General features: G+C 40.4%; 2 protein-coding genes across 4 annotated transcripts in view; one reads left to right on the forward strand and one right to left on the reverse strand.

The window, feature by feature from the left end:
• The window catches only part of LOC127651300 (transportin-2), a 76,838-nt gene that overhangs the window by 25,685 nt on the left and 30,790 nt on the right, over window positions 1-20,363 (reverse strand). The window lies entirely within an intron of this gene.
• On the forward strand, window positions 587-19,039 carry LOC127651301 (MHC class II regulatory factor RFX1-like). Of its 3 annotated transcripts, none has more exons than XM_052137081.1 (18): window positions 587-733; window positions 3,163-3,524; window positions 7,170-7,273; window positions 7,495-7,572; window positions 9,504-9,571; window positions 9,702-10,053; window positions 10,211-10,392; window positions 10,666-10,785; window positions 10,957-11,078; window positions 12,186-12,304; window positions 12,386-12,495; window positions 12,666-12,817; window positions 15,201-15,298; window positions 15,417-15,566; window positions 15,711-15,919; window positions 16,214-16,367; window positions 17,213-17,258; window positions 17,379-19,039. In XM_052137081.1, the coding sequence occupies exons 2-18, from the start codon at window positions 3,185-3,187 to the stop codon at window positions 17,522-17,524; spliced, it is 2,550 nt and encodes an 849-aa protein (XP_051993041.1). In that variant the 5' UTR covers window positions 587-733; window positions 3,163-3,184; the 3' UTR covers window positions 17,525-19,039. The 3 variants fall into 3 exon arrangements, with proteins under 3 accessions (XP_051993041.1, XP_051993043.1, XP_051993042.1); XM_052137083.1 differs by having other exon boundaries at window positions 7,498-7,572; XM_052137082.1 differs by lacking the exon at window positions 587-733 and adding an exon at window positions 872-990.

Here is a 20,363-nt window from a genome sequence, read left to right on the forward strand (position 1 = left end):
CTATCTATCTATCTATCTATCTATCTATCTATCTATCTATCTATCTATCTATCTATCTATCTATCTATCTATCTATCTATCTATCTATCTATCTATCTATCTATCTATCTATCTATCTATCTATCTATCTATCTATCTATCTATCTATCTATCTATCTATCTATCTATCTATCTATCTATCTATCTATCTATCTATCTATCTATCTATCTATCTATCTATCTATCTATCTATCTATCTATCTATCTATCTATCTATCTATCTATCTATCTATCTATCTATCTATCTATCTATCTATCACAGCTCACTCTCTTCTATCTATCTATCTATACTCCGTGTTGAAAGGAAATGTTTTCTGACTTGAGCTCGAGTTTGACTGGCTGAAAGGTTGTCCAATCAATGAGCTCAAATGGGGCGTGTACTTCTTGTGTAATGCTGAATTTTGACTGACAGAAACTGTGAGCGAATAATAATTCAATACATTTATAGACGCACACCTCATCCAATAAGAAACAAACAGGACCGTTTCCCTTGGTGACATATAGCCAATCACCGTTAAGCAAGAGGGCGGTGTTTAAACGGGTGGGTAGCAACAGTTGCCCCGGTGAGGACGAGGCGCCATAGTCACGGTAGTCGTGGCGACAAGAACCCAGCAACGAGAATCAACAACAATTTGAAAGGTTTAAGAAAATATAACTGCGCGCCAAACTAACAGCATTCAACAAGAAGCGAAAGGTGAAAACAACAACTTTATTTTACACAACATGATGTCGATTTTCTTATAACAAGTGCTGAAGTGTGCTAGACACGATTTCCTCAATTATCACGCGCTACAGCTCACACGCGCTCGCGGTTGTTATGACGATGTCACATTTGCGCGAGCGCTGCAAAATGGCGGGTGTTGTAACGTGAGAGTGTTGCACTTTTGACCATAACATCAGAAGTGTTTAACTGACTTGATGGCTGAAATAGAAGAGATCAAATGTCAAATGGTGACTTTCGTCTGTAAAAGTACTCTCATTATTGTTTTGTCTGTTTTACTGGAGGTTGTTTAACGCGGGCGACGTAAAAATGTTGGCATTCGGTGGATTAAACTCTAGGGTTGTAGTTTCAGAGGGTTAAAAAGTTTGTGGAGCGAGTCGTCGAACAGCCATATGTTTGCCAGATCAGCTCCCGTGTCGTGTGTGGAGGGAGTGGAAGGGGCGTATTCTGGACTAGGGGCGTGATTGACATATGTCTATCTATATCCAGTTAAAACTTAAGATTCACACTGTATTATGACGTCATTATGATGTTCAGCAAGACGCTCTGGGGCATTTTGCATGTGAATTTTGAGTTTGTCAGCACATTTGAAAATCGAACTGCGACTTGCCACTTCCTCAATGGACTTGTAATTATTTAAAGTTTTAAAAATATATAATTATTTAAAATCATTTTAAAATGTATGGGTGCCTCCAGACTCTTTCAATTATTGTCTTTTTATTGCAACATTTAATAAAGTGAGTTGTTCTTAAACTACTTAACACATCATGGCATACAGTTTAGATTCACTGTGAAATATCATCTAAGAACTGGCACAAACTGTCCTCACAAGACAGGGCAAGTTCCCTCATTTGAAGAAAAATGTGAGAACTGTTAAACAAGTTTAGCAAGGTCCTAACTGCACAGGATTTCAGAGTGTGTTTAATGGGATTATAAAAGAAGAAGAGTTGTTTAATTAAAGGAATATTCAGAGTTCAATACAAGTTAAGCTCAATCGACAGCATTTTTGGCATAATATTGATTTTGACTTGTCCCAAAAATCTTGGAGGCCAATTTTTGAATGTTAAAATATTCTCTGTTTCAAAAGTATAGCCATAAGACATAAACAATGTGTGTTTAAACATTATTTTAGTGTGATAAAACCACTTACTAACCTTTTAAAGTTACAGCCAATTTTACAACTTCATTGCCATGATGATGTATTGTCAACAAACCCTTAAACGACTGTAAATGACCATTTAAAAAACTTTTCTGCTCAAATGATACATTTTAACTAGTTTTAAAAATAAGATTTAATGTAAGTGCTTTTATAAAATAAATCATCCATGTGATTATCTATTCAGCCAATCGTGTGGCAGCAGTGGATAAAATCATGCAGATATGGGTCAGGAGCTTCAGTTAATGTTCACATCAACCATCAGAATGGGGAAAAAATGTGATCTCAGTGATTTGGAGTGTGGCATGATTGTTGGTGCCAGACGGGCTTGTTTGAATATTTCTGTAACTGCTGATCTCCTGAGATTTTCACACACACAACAGTCTTTAAAATGTACTTCGAATCATACCAAACCATCTAGTGAGTGGCGGCAACGCAGCCTGAATTGGGCAGGGGAGGAGTGTGACGAGGAGGAGGGCATGGGTGGGCCTTGATGATGCATGGCTGGCGCTGAATCAGCTGATCAGCGGGAGAGCGAGATTGAAGCTGCGCTCACACTGCCAGCTACTTTGTCGCTGCATGTCGCCAGTGGCTAGCGGTTAGGTCGCTAGTGGTGTGTATGGAGAGTCTAAACATCACGGTTTCTTTACAATTAATATTATTATTAAAATATTAAGATCACGTGAGCTCTACCATCTTCTCTCATATTGGCTGTCGCTCCCGAAAGTCACTCTTCATTGTCTCGTCGCTGGACATGCCCACATCCGGTCACCAAAGGTTGCCGTTGCGCATATTGCCGGAATTTGCCAGCTCTCATTGAAAATGAATGGAGGTTGTTTTGTCGCTGCGTGTCACTGGCAGTGTGAACACAGCTAAAGGTGAGCCGGAGGCACCAGTTCAAGAGAGAGAGAGAGAGAGAGAGAGACTCTCTCTTGCTGACGATGCGCACAGTCATGGACTGTTCGAGTGTCGAGAAAATCTGGGGCGCACGCGTACAGTCCACGCTTTTGACGAAATTTGTGGCACGCAAACTGTGCATGGAGCATTCTGTAACGCGGCAGCCAAAGTATACTTTGGCCTTAATTGTAGGCTGTTTAAAGTTGCAAAACAACTAAACGTGTTGGCACAGGTTTGGGTTTTTTCGGCATAACAACAGGTTCAAATGCAGTTCATGCAATCTTAAATATTAAGAGCCAGAAATATCCGCTGGTAAATCTTTTTGTTTTTATTTCTTGCATGGTTACAGAGAGATTTTGGCTGTTGTCGTGATGGCAACTTCAGGCTACTCTGCTGAGGAACTTCAGCCCTCCCAAACACATGGGGGCAGCATTACAACATCATCGTCAGCAAAGCAAAAAGCCCCTTCCACCACCACACCCCAGTTTCTTCCCGACTTACAGAACTCGCCGGGGTCTGCAACTTCACAGTCAGATGCCATCGCGAGAGCACAAGCCACGCCCTCTGTAAGTCAGAAGAAGGCTGTTTTGGCCACGCCTCCTCAGAGAGCCACTACAGCAGCACAGTATGTCGCAGGAAAGGTACAAAGCTCCGCCTCCCCGCCAGGAAACAGCCAGAGCACCTCACAGTTTATAGTGGTGACAGTTACTGGTGAGATCACATGCAGAATTGCACATACATGATAAGATACGTTACCAGTCGAAATGTTTGGGCACAACTACTCATTCTTTATTTTGGACTATTTTCCACATTCATTTAGTCAAGTTTGTTCACACTTTGGTTCTGTTCTGTAGTGTACACGTACACACTTATTGGTAATGGAGCAGGGTTGAGATATCTGTAACTATATAGATACATTCCAACTTTGGATCGAACCTGCAACCATTGTGTGAGCAGACCAGCAGTTTATATGCTGTGGGTGTGTGAGTGAGTGTGCAATGTGATCTACTAGACACCTGACACTTTCTAGGACTCTCCATGAATAGAAGGACCTAGAAATAAACAGATGCATTGCATACTCCCAACATACACTGCCTGTGGCTTTTGTTGAACACACTTACCCTTACACTTTTTTTCTGATGACTGAATATTTTAACGCTCTAATTGGCAGCTGTTATAACAGCAGTGCTTACTCAGTGTCCAGGAGAAATGTGTGTGTATTTTTGTGTGGACATCTGCTGTTGCAGCGATAATTAATTTTGTATAGTTAATAAGATGATATAGGTTAGAAGTACAGTTCTGTGCGACCACGTGTGGGTTGTTAAGTCTAGATATTTAAATATTTAGAAAATTATTCTGTTTTATTGGATTGTCACTTGTGCTTTACATTTTTTTTATTTTATATAACATTTTTACATCACTAATACTATTGTTCATATTTAGGGTTAGGGTTTTTTTCATGAATGATACGCTAACATGTTAACAACCACTCAGCACACTTTAGTAAACACATAGCAATGCCCTGGCAACCCCTTAGCAACCACGTAGCACCGAACATCCTAGAAACCACATATCAATGCCCTGCCAACACCCTAGCAGACACATAGTAACACCCCAGCAACAACCCAGAACACCCTAGCAACCACATAGCAATGTGCCAACAACACCCTAGCAACTCAAAACACCCTAGCAATCTCAGAGAAATGCCATAGCAACCATCTAGAACACCCTAGAAATTGCATAGAAACATACTAACAACCACCTTAACAACTGCATAGTAATGCCTTAGCAACCACCCAGAGCACTCTAGCAACCACAAAGTAACACCTTAGCAGTCCCCATTACACCCTAGCAACTGCATATTAAAGGCTTAGAAACCGAAAAGCAATGCCCTAGTAATCATCCAGAACATCCTAGCAATCATCCAGAACACCGTATCAAATGCATAGAAATGCCTTAGCAGCCACCCACAACACTCTAGCAACCACATAGCAACATGCTAACAACCACTCAGAACACCCATGCAACAGCATAGCAGTGCCCGGGCAACCACCTAGAACGCCATAGCAATGCACTAACAACCACCCACAAGACCCTAGTAACCACATAGAAACATGCACTCAGAACACGCTAGCCACAGCATAATGATACCCTTAAAAATCCCTTAGCAACCACCTAGAACACACTACCAACTGCATAGCACAGCCCCAGCATCAACTCAAAACACACTGGCAACTGCATAGTAACACCCTAGCAACCACATAGCAACATGCCAACAACTACTCCGAGCATCCAAGCAACAGCACTGCAACGCCATAGCACTACCAAGAACACCCTAGCAATGGCATATTAATGCTTTAGCGATCACCCAGAACACTGTAGCAACCACATACCATCATGCAGACAACCACTCAGAACACCCTAGTAACTGCATAGTACAGCCCTAGCATCAACTCCAAACACATTGGCAACTGCATAGTAACACCCTAACAATCACATAGCAACATGCCAACAACTATTCCGAGCATCCAAGCAACAGCACTGCAACGCCATAGCACTACCAAGAACACCCTAGCAATGGCATATTAATGCTTTAGCGATCACCCAGAACACTCTAGCAACTACATTGCCCTGCCCTAGCAACCACCCAAAACACCCTAGCAACATGCATACAACCACTCAGAACACCTTAGGAACCATCTAAAATACTATAGCAACTGCATAACAATGCCCTTGTAACCACCCAGAACACCCTAGCAAATGCATAGAAACATGCTAACAATCACCCAGGACTCCAAGCAACTGCATAGCAAAGCCCTAGCAAGCACCCAAAACACCCTGGCAACCGCATAGCAGCACCCTAGTAACCACATATCAACATGCCAATAACCATTCAGAACACACTAGCAATGCCATAGCACATATAAAGTACACCCTTGCAACTGAATATCAATGCCCTATGGATCACCCAGAACACCCTAACAACTGCATAGCCACATCCTAACAACCACTTAGAACACCCTAACAACTGCATAGCCACACCCTAGCAACCTCCGACAAATCCTAGTAACCACATAGCAACATGCCAATAATCACTCAGAACACACTAGAAATGCCATAGCAACTATCAAGAACACCCTTGCAACTGCATATCAATGCTCTAGGGATCACCCAGAACACCATAGCAACTGCATATCAATGCTCTAGCGATCACCCAGAACACCATAGCAACTGGATAGCCACACCCTAGCAACAACTTAGAACACCCTAGCAACCTCCGACAAACCCTAGGATTGTGGTAGTGACTCATCACTACTCACATTTTCTTCAGAAATTTTCAGTAGCAGAAAGCAAAAGAACATTTGCATTAAGTCGTCTTATTTCATCTGCCATCTGAAATAAGACGACTGCAAAAATGACAAACACATGTAGAAAAGACGAGTTTAAAGACACAATGGATGGAAAGATCAGAGAACAATTTAATTATGCAGAGAGGTAAAGACACAAATACAGAGAAATACAGATCGAGTTACTTTAGATGGTAAAGATTTAGCAAAGAATAGAAATAACAATACAATCACAGAAAAAGTGACCCGTGCATGTCCTCATCCTTTCCTTTTAAACTGATTTCTCTCTTTCTATCTCTCTGTACCTGATACCTGTGTTTACCTGAAGCCAAGATTTCTTGTCCCATCTGTCGAGATTAGTTGTTCAAGGCCGTTCACTATCAGTGTAATATAAAGCACAATCGCTCTGTCCATCTCTCTGTCCCTCACGCGTGTGTTCAGAGCATGTTCTACAGTAGCTGTCTCTACAGTCTGGATGTGGTGTATCGTAAGTATGGCATTTATTTGAAGGGAAAAGGGTTTAGATAGAGCTGATTTTGACAGTTGCTTGTTAGTGGTTTCATTCTTGGTTTGAGTTTTTGATCCTGTAGTTTTTGTACTGAGCAAAGCATGTGTCCTTCCTGTCACGCTGTGTGTAAACAACCTCTGTTATGATTGGCCAAGCTCTTCACATGTGAAATTGAGTTAATGATGTGAATGAGTTTCAAAAGAAGCCAAATCATGGTCAAGTCTTGGACTTCTAATGAATAAACAGACAAGCGGAGTGACAAACATGAAACGTTCCAGTACTATTAAATGATATATTAGCACCTTTGGAACACTGCTAATCCGATCAAATTGGACCGGAATTATCTGTAGTATAAAGTGCACCAAACAAACAAGAAATGTCCTGTTTTCCATTATCTGATTCCTTTAATATCTGAGAGTTTTTCAAATCTCTTTTGGAAGAATTAGAGGATGTTAGTAATTCAATGTTTAAATGTTATTCTGTCTCTTGGTCTGTCTATAGAGGGCTCTCTTCACTCAAATGACTCTGCGTCAGACTCTAATTCTCCTCCCACTGGACAGACAAGTGTTCCCACACAGGTAGTGCAACAGGTGCAGACAGCACAGGTAACGACACACACGCACACACACACACACGCGCGCTTATGTATTCTTGTGGAAACTTCCCATTCACGTACATTCATTTCAGATATGGTATATTTTAAGTATAATTTCTGTAGTCTGTCCCAAATCCTAAAATACAATACTTTAGTAATTTATGAACCCTTTATGGGGGAACGTCTCAAACCATGAGATGAGCCAGTAAAACGGTGCTCATTTGTGTCCAGCAGAGGTCAGTGGTGCAGGCCACAACCAAGAGTCAAAGTGGACAACTCGGGGTCAGCAATCTGCACATCACACCAGAGGTACGAACACACACTTCAACACTGTTTGTATGTAGCCATTTCAATTCAACTATTGTAATAGGATACTTGTTAATGTTTTTAGTGGAAAAGTATGTCAGAGGTAGACTGATATATCGGTTTTACCGATTAATCGGTGCCGATAGTTGCTTTTTGGAACTATCGATATCAGTAAAAATCAATGGCGGTTGTTGCCAATAGTTGTTTCATCATTTCTTCATTTCAAAATAAGATTCCCTGGTGTGTTTTGGGCTTGTATATACTTATAAGTCCCGCATTATGCACCATATATTCATATTTGTCCTGCTTGTTTTGGGGATTTTGGTTGAACAGTAAACTGCATCTGGGATTTAATTTGTTTAGGAGTCTTTGTCTTTGCCCGTCATAGCAAGGAAAGAATATGTTTTTTTTTTTTTCATTATTGACAATCCAATAAATCCAATTTGAAAAACTTTTGTCCGATTAATCGGTTATCGGCCTTTGCCCCCACCTTAGTAATCGGTATCAGCAAAATCCACCATCGGTCGACCTCAAATATATGTACATTTTACAGGTAATTTATGACAATAATAAATAAACAAATAAAAAAGTTATCTTTAATGACTTGATATTTAACGTTTTTAAATATTTTGAACATGACATTTAATTATCTAATGTGAAATTGCTAAATTGACGTTTGTAAAATTGTCTTTGTCCTCAAATCGGTACATAACATACATTAATCGGTAATGAGAATTATACTGATACACATCAACATAAAACTTGGTCCCACTTTATACTAGGTGTCTTTAACTACTGTGTACTTAAGCATTTGAAGCAATGCACTTAGTATGTACTTACATTTAAAATACCAGCATTTAATTACATTTGTAGTTACACTGTAAACCTTACCCCTAACCCTAATAAACCCTACCACTACTCCTAAACCTACCCGTACGTCAACCTCAGTAGAGGAAAATGGGAATCTTGTAAGAATTTTGCAGAACATTGTATTTATGTATTTTATTATTAATTTTTACTCTCCCCTTTTTCTCCCCAATTTGGAATTCCCAATGCGCTCTAAGTCCTCGTGGTGACGTAGTGACTCGCCTTAATCCGGGTGGCGGAGGACGAATCTCAGTTGCCTCCGCTTCTGAGACGGTCAATCCGCGCATCTTATAACATGGCTTGTTTAGCACGTTATCACAGAGACCTAGTGCGTGTGGAGGCTTCACACTACTCTCCGCCGCATCCACGCACAACTCACCACCCGCCCCACCGAGAGCGAGAACCACATTATAGCGACCACAAGGAGGTTACCCCATGTGACTCTACCCTCCCTAGCAACCGGGCCAATTTGGTTGCTTAGGAGACCTGGCTGGAGTCACTCAGCACACCCTGGATTCAAACTCGCGACTCCAGGTGTGATAGTCAGCGTCTTAAGTATTGTATGTATTTTAATGTTAGTACATAGTAGTTTAAGACACCCAATATAAACCTAAAACTTTAATAAAATGCTTTAAATTAAATATAGACTGATATAGATATAGATTATAGATTTTTTTTTAAACAATAACAATACTGATTATTTTTGTTTACATGTCCCGTAACTGATATGCAGGACCGATATTTAAGAATTGTTTTATTTATGCCTTTTTGCGCGTCTGGTAACTAAAATAAATCATTAAACTACCACAGTAAAAACATTAAAGCAATAGCCTAAGAATATTTCAATACTAATAATAGTAATACAAATCCATCAGCTGCAACATCTGCAGCAAAATGCCTTGACGGACATCACACAGCAGTTTTACACTTCTCGCACAACAGAAAAGCGATTTTAGACACATTTGTTGTCTAACGGCCTTTTTTCCAAACATTTCCCTGTATGGTAAGCTAGTCAGTTAGATTCACCCTCATATCTTGACTGAATTAAACTGTGACTTGTGTTGTAGGTCCCTGTCCAGCATGTGTACTCCAGTCAGTTTGTGGAGGGAGACACCAACTACAACAATACTACAATGTGAGGACACACACACACACACACACACACGCACATCTTCTGTGTACATTTCCCTCTTATTAATTCCAGAAAACATTTACATTTCTGTACATGTACTCTTTCTCTCCCCCATTTTGTTAATCCGTTTCAGTCGTTCCAGTAGTTACCCATACACAGACTCCTCCCTCTACCCTCAGACCACGCCCTCTGTCACTTACTATGAGACCTCACCCACATCCGGATCACAGGTCACGTCCCCTGCCACCACTCAGGCTGTGTCTATGACAACAGGGGCGGGCACAGGAGGGGTCACTATGTTCTCAGATGGCACTTCAGGGATAACGATGGCAGCGGGTGGGTCCTCGTTGGGTGTGGGTGGGGCAGGAGGTGGAGTCAGTCTTGGAGGAGTGGGGAGTTATGTGATTCAGGGTGGATATATGCTTGCAGGAGCTAGTGGAGTGAACCAGAATTTCGCACACAACACACGGGCCTCACCTGCGACTGTGAGTGTATTTAATTTTGCTCATCTCATTCGGCCTGTTTCCTACCCATAGACTCATCCCACAGAATCCAGAGTATCATAGAGACCTGGGGGTGGGCTCTTTTGATATGGACCAGTAAATAACCCCTCAGAACACCTTGTCTTTGTGTGTGTCACAGGTGCAGTGGTTGATGGATAACTACGAGACAGCCGAAGGTGTTAGTCTTCCTCGCTGCACTCTCTACTGTCATTACCAGCTGCACTGCCAGCAGACCAAGCTGGAGCCCGTGAATGCCGCCTCCTTTGGCAAACTCATCCGCTCTGTGTTCATGGGCCTCAGGACCAGACGTCTCGGCACCAGGTACAATCAAAATATGTCCTAGTAACATGCGCAACTCCTAACCATGCCACAACAAGTATCTCGTAACATTTTGTCAGACATTTGGTTTCTATTTTTGACTGAGCAGATGTGTACATCATTGATCTTTATCTATATCAAGAGTGTGTGCATGTGTAGGTGTGTATGGTAGAGTGGGCTGATATTAAAACACCTGTGTGTGTGTGTGTGTGTGTGTGTGTGTGTGTGTGTGTGTGTGTGTGTGTGTGTGTGTGTGTGTGTGTGTGTGTGTTTCAGAGGGAACTCTAAATACCATTACTATGGCCTGAGAATCAAGAACAGCTCTCCTCTACACAGACTGGTGGAGGATCAGCAACACCTGGCCTTGAGACAACAACCCTACTCACAGAAACACAGGTGTGTGTGTGTGTGTGTGTGTGTGTGTGCACGCTAATCACCATTGAGAACAATGTGATGTGCCTATTGTCATGCCCAAATTCTTTTCTTTTTTTCTCTCTGCTTTGGAGTAAAATAACTACTTAAACATGTTTTGTGAGTGTCATCATGACAGTCCCTGTTTCTTGATAGGATAAAGCCTGTGCAGAAGGTGGAGGGATTGACCAATGGGATGGCTCTGGGGGCGGGGCAGCAGCAGGGGGTGGGGCTGTCAGACATCAGTGCTCAGGTTCTCCAGTATCAGCAGTTTTTGGGTAAGACAAAAACAAGTTTTCCATTATGAGCTGAAGTCACATACAGTTTAATATACTGTAGATGTCAATCAAAGTGTCAGAAAATCATTTTGAATAGGAAATAAGAACTTCATACTGATCTTTGTTTAAAGGGGTCATGACATGGTTTTTTTTATTGTATTATTATGTTCCTTAGGTGCAATTATATATTTTTTTTTAAGAAAAACTTTTAAAATCTAGTGATTTATGACCTTTTCCCACTCTGTTTCTCATCCTCTGATTCAAACAGTCTGTTTTGGGGGCGTTTTCCATTTAAGACTTCAGTGTTAACGCCCACTGTTATGATTGGCTAACGTCAGTGCCTATGTATCAATTATTGACGCTCCCAGCCAGAACAATATGCAAGTAAACTAAGTAAAAACACTGTGATTATTCATAATGAATGAAATTGCGCTTTAAAAAGTAGTTTAAAGTTTAAAATAGATTACTTACAGTTTAGCGTCGTCGTTGTTCCCAGAATAGTCGGCACGGACTTATCTTTGAGCAACAGTTTTCTGGCAAAGCCAGCATCATATTGAGATTTGTTCTCAAAACAGTCATCCTTAAAATGTACAGAACAAACGCTTAAGTTAACACTGCCGTGACTGGGACGTCCGCAAAAAATAAACTGCATCCATTTTTCCCTGACGTCTGGATCTTTCGGCAGCTTATTCAGAGGTTTTGTTTGACCACAGCCAGGAACAGCACATCTGTGTGGCATCGTAATTTTCCTGAGCACAAGTAGTCTCTGTCAGAGCTCGCTGTCCATCGACTGAACACTTGTGAGGCGACGGCGATACTGAAATGAGCGTAGTTGTCTTGCGCTTATAAGCGTAGTTATCTTGTGCTGGAGGCGGTCATATGCAAACGCTGTTACGTCACTTCTAACCGTCACGTCACTTCTAACCATGAATCCAGAACGAGCTGTATTTTGAGCTTGATTAAATAAATGATTCGTTTAGAATGGGGAGGACGTCTTAAAATATTAAACTTGCAGGACGTTTTAATGATACAAAGACCTCTTATATACCAAAAGATCAAGGCAAATTTGGTTTCTCATGTCATGACCCCTTTAAATGTGTGCCTCAGATGCATCTCAGAGTCTACCGGAGTTCTCTGGGCTGAAGATTGAGGATAACTCTATACCAGAAGGACTCCTCCCACAACATATACACACCTATCTGGTTCTCTACAGAGAGCACTGTGAGGTGAGTGAGTGTGTGTGTGAGGCGCTTCTGTAGAGGTGAAATGTGTGCTTATTTTTGTGTGGTGTTGTATAATGTGTGTAGGCGATTCTGGACGTGTTGGTAAACCTGCAGTTTCCTCTTGTGGAGACACTGTGGAAGAGTTTCTGGAGGTTCAGCGAAGGACAAACCAGCGACACAGACATGCTTGACCTGTGAGAGATTCACTCACACACAAATACAAATATAACCCCCCCTGCACAATCAGCAAATACAGACAAATGTGTTGTGTTAGAGTTGTTAAGCCTCATTGGCTCAAAATCCCCTTTGTGTGTGTGTGTGTGTGTGTGTGTGTGTGTGTGTGTGTGTGTGTGTGTGTGTGCAGTCATGATGAATCAGAGAAGCGTTTGCCAAAGTCAGTTCTGGTTCTGTTGTGTAAATATGAGCCGGTTCTGAGCTGGACCCGTGAATGTGACAACATACTGTACCAAAACCTAGTGGAGATGCTCATCCCTGATGTCCTGAGACCTATACCCAGTGAGTCACACAACTCTACACAACTTTACCTGTACAGCTGTACAACTTTATATAAACTCTGCACATCTCTACACAACTCAAACTGTAGAGCTCTGGACAGGTCTACACAAACTCTACACAAATTTATATAAACTCTGCACAAACCAATATTATAAACTACAACTCTACACACCTTTGGATAAACTCCATACAAAACAACACTACTCTACACTACTCTATATAGACTCCGTAAAGCTCTACACAACTCAATAAACTGTAGAGCTCTGGACAGGTCTACACAAACGCTACACAACTTTATATAAACTCTGCACATCTCTGCACAAATCAATATTATAAACTACAACTCTACACACCTTTGGATAAACTCCATACAAAACAACAACTCTACATAAACTCTACACTACTCTATATAGACTCCGTAAAGCTCTACACAAACTCTACACAACTCAATAAACTGTAGAGCTCTGGACAGGTCTACACAGACTCTACAAAACATTGTATAAACTCTGCAGATCTCTGCACAATATTATAACTACAACTCTACACACCTCTGGATAAACTCTATACAACACAACTCTACATAAACTCTACACTACTCTATATAGACTCCGTAAAGCTCTACACAAACTCTACACAACTATAAATTCTGTACAACTCAACACAACTCAATATAAACTATAGCTGCTCTACACAAACTCTACAGCTCTACATAACTCAATACAAATTGTTCAACTCTGTACACCTTCATATAAACATCCACAATGATTTACACAACTCTACATAAACTATACACTACACTATATATACACTTTGTAAAGCCCTTCACAACTTTATATAAACTCTGTTTGGCTCTACATAAACTCCACACATTTTTATATAAACTGATCTTCTATATACAATTATTTGTAAACAACTCCACTTAAACTCTACACTATTATTTATAAACTCCTATAAAGATCTACACAAAGTTTTCACGGTTGTAAATACAATTTACGGCTTGATCTCACATCTCGATAGAAACTGTGCAACTCTACACATCTCTATAAATTTCATCCACAATGATTTACACAGCTGTACATAAACTAAACTTTATATAAAATCTGTACAGCTCTACACAAATTCTACACATCTCTGTATAAACTGCACAACTCTACACACCTCTTTATAAACTTCACCCACAATGTGTTAAAAAAAACTTTTAATTAATCTCTACACTACTATATATACTCTGTAAAGTTCTTCACAAAGTCTTCACAACTTTTATAAACTGTTCAGCTCTACACAAACTCTACACATCTCTGTATAAACGGTTTAACTACACAGTTCTTTATGAACTCCATTCACAATGATTTATACAACTCCACTTAAACTATACACACAACTCTATAAGCTCTCTACAGCTCCACACAACTTTATATAAACTCTGTACAGCTCTACACAAACACTACACATCTCTATATAAACTGTACAACTTTACACATCTCTTTATAAACTCCACCTGCAATGATTTACACAACTCCACTTAAATTCTACACCACTCTATATAAACTCTGTATAGCTCTACACAAACTCTACACATCTCTATATAAACTGTACAACTTTACACATCTCTTTATAAACTCCACCTGCAATGATTTACACAACTCCACTTAAACACTGCACCACTCTATATAAACCCTGTAAAGCTCTACACAACTATATATAAACTGGACAGCTCTACACAGCTAAACTTAACCCTGTGCTTGTCAACACAACTTAATACGAACTGTACAGCTCTGCACAACTTTATATAAACTATGTACTGCTCTACACAAACTCTACAATTCTCTATATAAACTGTACAAATCTACACATTATATAAACTCTGTACAGCTCTGCTTAAACTATACACAACTCAATAATAACTGTACAACACTATCCACCTTTGTATAAACTCCATCCACAATGATTTACACAACTCTACACAAACTCAACACTACTCATATATATATATATATATATATATATATATACACACACATTATAAATACTTTAAATAAACTCTGTATTTATGCTGCACACAAACTCTACACCTTTTTATAAACTCCATCTACAAGGATTTACACAACTCTACATAAACTACACTTCTTTATATAAACTCTGTAAAACTCTACACAACTCTATATACCTCTCTGTAAACTCCATTCTTAGTGAGTTACACACATTACTGTAGCTCTACACACAGCTTCTGCTCTATACTATACAGCTTGAAAGACCTATACAGTTATTCAACTCTACTTCAGTAGAATGTGGTACAATAGTTGAACACTGAAACTGGCTTCCTTATTGGCACTTGGATTGTCATTTCTTAGATTGTAATTTGTCTCTTTCTTTGCTTCTGTAGGTGCCTTAACTCAAGCCATCCGTAACTATGCTAAGAGTCTGGAGAACTGGCTCACCAATGCCATGATCAACATCCCAGAGGAGATGGTGCGCATCAAGGTGAGACACACACACACACACACACACACACACACACACACACACACTGCTTATGAATAGCTCAAATGTGAACTCTCTTTGTGTGCTGATGCGAACACCGTGTGCTGTGTGCGTTTAGGTTGTATGTGCAGGAGCGTTTGCTCAGACTCTACGGCGTTACACGTCTCTCAATCATCTGGCTCAGGCAGCTCGCGCCGTCCTGCAGAACACAGCTCAAATTACACAGATGCTCAGCGACCTCAACCGCGTTGACTTCACCAACGTACAGGTAACACAAGTACTATTTTTCATACTTATTTTTCAATGAAGCACCAAAAAGGACAACAAACAAAAACACACCACAAAAGTAGTCCACATGGCTTGTGAACGATAGGGGTTCTTCTAAATCTACATTTTCTGTGTGTGTGTTCAGGAGCAGGCATCATGGGTATGTGGTTGTGAAGATGGTGTGGTGCAGCGGTTGGAGCAGGACTTTAAACTCACCCTACAGCAGCAGAACTCTCTGGAGCAATGGGCTGCATGGCTGGACCGGGTCGTCTCACAGGTCCTGAAACCCTACACCGAAAGCCCAGCATTCCCCAAAGCTGCCAAACTCTTTCTGCTCAAATGGAGCTTCTACAGGTGATAATGAGTGAAAGTTCACTGAAGATCTTAAGGCCAAAGTAAATGTTGTATACTCTGAGCACTGTATGCGTGACGCAAATTTCGTCATCGGTCAGAGGAGTACACTGTGTAATGGCGTGATCTGATCCGGAACACAAATAAACAAAGGATACCCGGGCCTTTAGAAAGAGAAACATAATGTTTCACATCTCTGCATCACGTCGTGCTCTCTTTCTACTCAAATAATCATTTCAACTCGATTCATGTGATTCTCTATTGTCTTATTGTGCACTGTGTGTTGTTTCGGTGTAGTTCTATGGTCATCAGAGATTTGACTCTGCGCAGTGCGGCCAGTTTCGGCTCGTTTCATCTGATCAGGCTGCTGTATGATGAGTACATGTATTACCTGGTCGAACACAGAGTCGCACAGGCCAAAGGAGAGACGGCCATCGCTGTCATGGGAGAGGTACACACAATCAAAAATCTGATTATTTAGTTAATGTTCATTTAAATATTTAAAGGGATAGTTCACTCAAAAATGAAAATTCTCCAACTTTACTCGCCCTCATGCCATCCCAGATGCTTATGACTTTCTTTCTTCTGCACAACTCAAATTAAGATTTTTTTTAGGAGAATATCTCAGCTCTGTAGGTCCATACAATGCAAGTGAATGGTGACCAAAACTTTGAAGCTCAAAAAAGCACAAAGGCAGCATAAAAGTAATTAATAAGGCTCTAGTGGTTACATCTATATCTTCTAAATCAATATGATAAGTGTGAGTGAGATACAGATCAATATTTAAATCCATTTTTACTATAAATTCTCCCCCCTACCCAGTAGGTGGCGATGCACACATAGAATGCAAATCACCAAAAAAATGTGAAAGTGGAGATTTATAGTAAAAAAGGACTTAAATATTGATTAGTTTCTCACGCACAGCTATCATATCACTTCGGATGACATGGATTAAACCACTGGAGTCATACGGATAATTATATGCTGCTTTTATGTGCTTTTATGGAGTTTCAAAGTGTTGGTCACCATTCACTTATATTGTATGGACCTACAGAGTGGACATATGTCACAAATCTTAATTGTGTTCAGCAGAAATAAGAAAGTCATCCACATCTGGGATGGCATGAGGGTGAGTAAATAGTTCACCCAAAATTTTCATTTTGGGCAAAGTATTTCTTTATTATTAGTTAACACAGTTGTTAATACATTATAAATACAACCTTATTGTTAAGTGTTCATCCAAAGCTGGATCTAAATGATCTTACTGTGATTTTAACTCTGCGTTTGTTGTTTCAGTTTGCCAGTCTGAACCGAGGTCAGAGGTCAATGGACCCAGATAAAGGTACTTTTCACAGACAAAAATGTCGTCATTATCGTTATAAGCATTGCATGATGTTTCTGTTCAGGTATCATTTGTCACTTATCATTATGCCCTTACACTGGTGTCTGTGAATGTGTGCAGATGAGGAAGAGGAGGAAGACGATGAGACCGATGAAGATCAGGAAATGTCTGTTCTTGTCGAATCTGGTGTGTTGGGGGAGGAGTCTCTGGAGCCACCGACAAAACTCGCCAGAACAGACCTGTTCAGCAACAGCACACAAAACTAACACACACGCACATTATTTGTTTTATTGTTCATGTCATCATCTCTCCTGTCAGTCCTTTATTTGATCCAGCTCATGTACATTCACACGTTTATCATCAGTCTATGTGCTGAAAATTAACATTTGTGCTAAACAATCATCTTTGAGAGTCAGTTTTGGACTCAACCGCGCTTAAATTCTTCGGATATTGAAGAAGTTTCAGTGCATTGACAGACTAGAGTCATAACTTTCTCATCATAAGCTGTCAGTGATTATGGAAAGTGAGATGCCTCAAATGTACACAGTACACACATTTTCATTGCCTTCCTATTTTCATTCAATGCTGCCATGTTTTCCATGTGTTTTGACTCTGTGAGATCCTGTTCCGCTGCCTGATTGAACACATCCACAACCATAGCACAACAGCTATTAACATACATAACATCGCTGCTGTTGTCCCATTGTGGACACAGAAGACTGAATATTATAACAGGGTCATAAGGTCGATGTCATGCTGCCATAGCAACCATCTTTTCCCAAAGCCCATCATACCTTACATTGTTCTGTTGTCCCCTTAAAGGAATAGTTCACCTTAAAATAATAACTCTTATTTCGTCTCAAACTCGTATGACTTTTTCCGCGGAGCACAAATGAAGGTATTTTAATGGAAATATGAGGTCTGTTTGTCCATTTAATGCAAGTGAAATGAGACCAAAAATGTGAAGCTCAAAAATAGCACATAAAAGTAATCCATATGACACCAGTGGTTTAATCCAAGTCTTCAGAAGAGTCTCTGTAATCAAGCTTGAAATCATGATCGTGCCCAGAGACTGCTATGGCAAGATGTACAGTGAAAAAGGAGTTATAATTCGGTTTGTTCTCACCCAAAACCGATAGGATTGCTTCTGAAGTCATGGATTAAACCACTGGAGTCTTACGGATTACTTTTGTGCTGCATTTATGTGCTTTTTGGAGCTTGAAAATGTGGTCACCATTCAGTTGAATTGGACAAACAGACTTAATTTCTCTATTAAAATGTCTTTGTGTTCTGTGGAAGAATGAAAGTCATACAAGTCTAAAACAATCAGGACATTGTCATTTTAGGGTGAACTATACCTTTAAACGTTAAGACTCTAGGAAACGATTTTGCCTTCACAGCATTAATGCCACACACCCTTTCATGCTTATAATGGGATAAACCTGTTACTTGGAGAACTAACTTTTTTTTTTAAGAATGAAAACTAAATATATGCAGTAAATGATTGTTGTGCTTTAACCTGCTTTTGAATTTTGAAGCTTGTGATTTGGCCAGAAAGGAAATTATGTTAATGAATCGAATGTGCCTTTAAAAGAATGATTATATCAAGAGATCCATAAACGAATAAATAAATGCTGAAAATAATCATGATGAAGCTTAAGTTGTCTCTTAACCCGATGTTTCGTACTCAGAAGGAGCATTATGTGCATGAACCTGGAATTACTTGCACCCAGTCTGAAGGACAATAAAGAGATCTTTATGGAGATCTAAACTCTTGAAGAGAAATAGCCCAGTATTTATTCCTTTGTTTTTTTTTTCCAAGTGTGCCGCACAAGCCCTCAAAAGTGAAGCCAAAACGTCTCGATCACCCCCTGGTCCTAGTATAGGTCATAAACCCCGCCTCCTCATGTTATTCAATGGGACGTGAGACCAACTAAACAATTAAATTACTCTTCACATATCTTTTTTCCAAAGATAGTTTCTGTCATTTACTGTCGTTTCTATCACGTTGATGTCATTTCAAGTGTTTGTTTTCAAAATAAGTTTGTTTTTAGTTATTTGATGCTATAAAAACGCTGCTGTGACATCATGATTGACAGCTGTGATTGACAGGTTCTCTGCGCAAAGTAGTCACTGAAGCACCAACTGACTTTTTTTTTCGGGATCTTCGGAGGACTGAGGAGATTGAAGCTTTAAATTTAATATCTACATTTCTATAATTAATTATTTCACACCGTCATAAGTCAAAAGTGCAGGGGCGTGTCCTTGCGATTGATTCGGCGGGGCCTTGATTTCGCAGATTTACTTCCTGCTCACTACTGCGCAGGTCTGGTCCCGAAATCGCAACTGCGCAGACTCAAGTCCCAAGATGTCAGCGCCATATCGGGACACTGGCGGCTTCAGTTCTCACCAATGGAAAAGAGCGAAGGGGCGTCGTCCATCTTTTTTTACAGTCTATGTTTTATTTCTTTGATTTTCTATTTCTCCCCAATTTGGAATTCCCAATGCACTCCAAGTCCTCGCGTTACCGCGGAGAATAGTGTGAAGCCTCCACATGCGCTTCGTCTCCGCGGTAACATGCTCAAACAAGCCATGTGATAAGATGCGCAGATAGAGGAAGAGGCACGTTCCGATCCGAAACTCAAACAATCGAAGTATGCCTGGGCCATCAGCCTTTCTCCTTAACTCGACCTGCCCAATTCTCAATGCTCATGGGTCAGCGTCTTTGCTCGCTGAGCTACCCAGACTCCCAAAGTATACGGTTTTGAGCGCTGACCCATATGGACTTGTGCGACGCATACACCCTACTACTGCTTTATGACACTTTTAGTACAATCAATGCCATGTATGTGACAACAACATGCAAAACCGAAGTATAATTTGGACAGTAGTGAGCTGAATCACTAAGGAAACGCCTCAGGTGTGAACGATTGAGGAAGCACCAATGGACCACCTCTGTCAGAGTGACAATCACTGATCTGGGAGTTCTACCTCCCTCATATACAGACCGCTCCATCTCACTGCTGCACTGTCCTCAGCTGTGAAAGGTTCGGCAGACCGACACATGGCCATGCCCAGTCTTTTCATCTAGACAACATAGGCCGG

Source organism: Xyrauchen texanus, chromosome 11, assembly GCF_025860055.1.
Source record: "Xyrauchen texanus isolate HMW12.3.18 chromosome 11, RBS_HiC_50CHRs, whole genome shotgun sequence".
NCBI lineage: Eukaryota > Metazoa > Chordata > Actinopteri > Cypriniformes > Catostomidae > Xyrauchen > Xyrauchen texanus.

Coding starts and splice junctions, on each gene's coding strand:
- LOC127651301 (XM_052137081.1), top strand. CDS start 3,185: ATGGCAACTTCAGGCTACTCTGCTGAGGAACTTCAGCCCTCCCAAACA. Junction 12,496..12,665: donor GACACAGACATGCTTGACCT/GTGAGAGATTCA, acceptor GTGTGTGTGCAG/TCATGATGAATCAGAGAAGC. Junction 16,368..17,212: donor CCATCGCTGTCATGGGAGAG/GTACACACAATC, acceptor TTGTTGTTTCAG/TTTGCCAGTCTGAACCGAGG.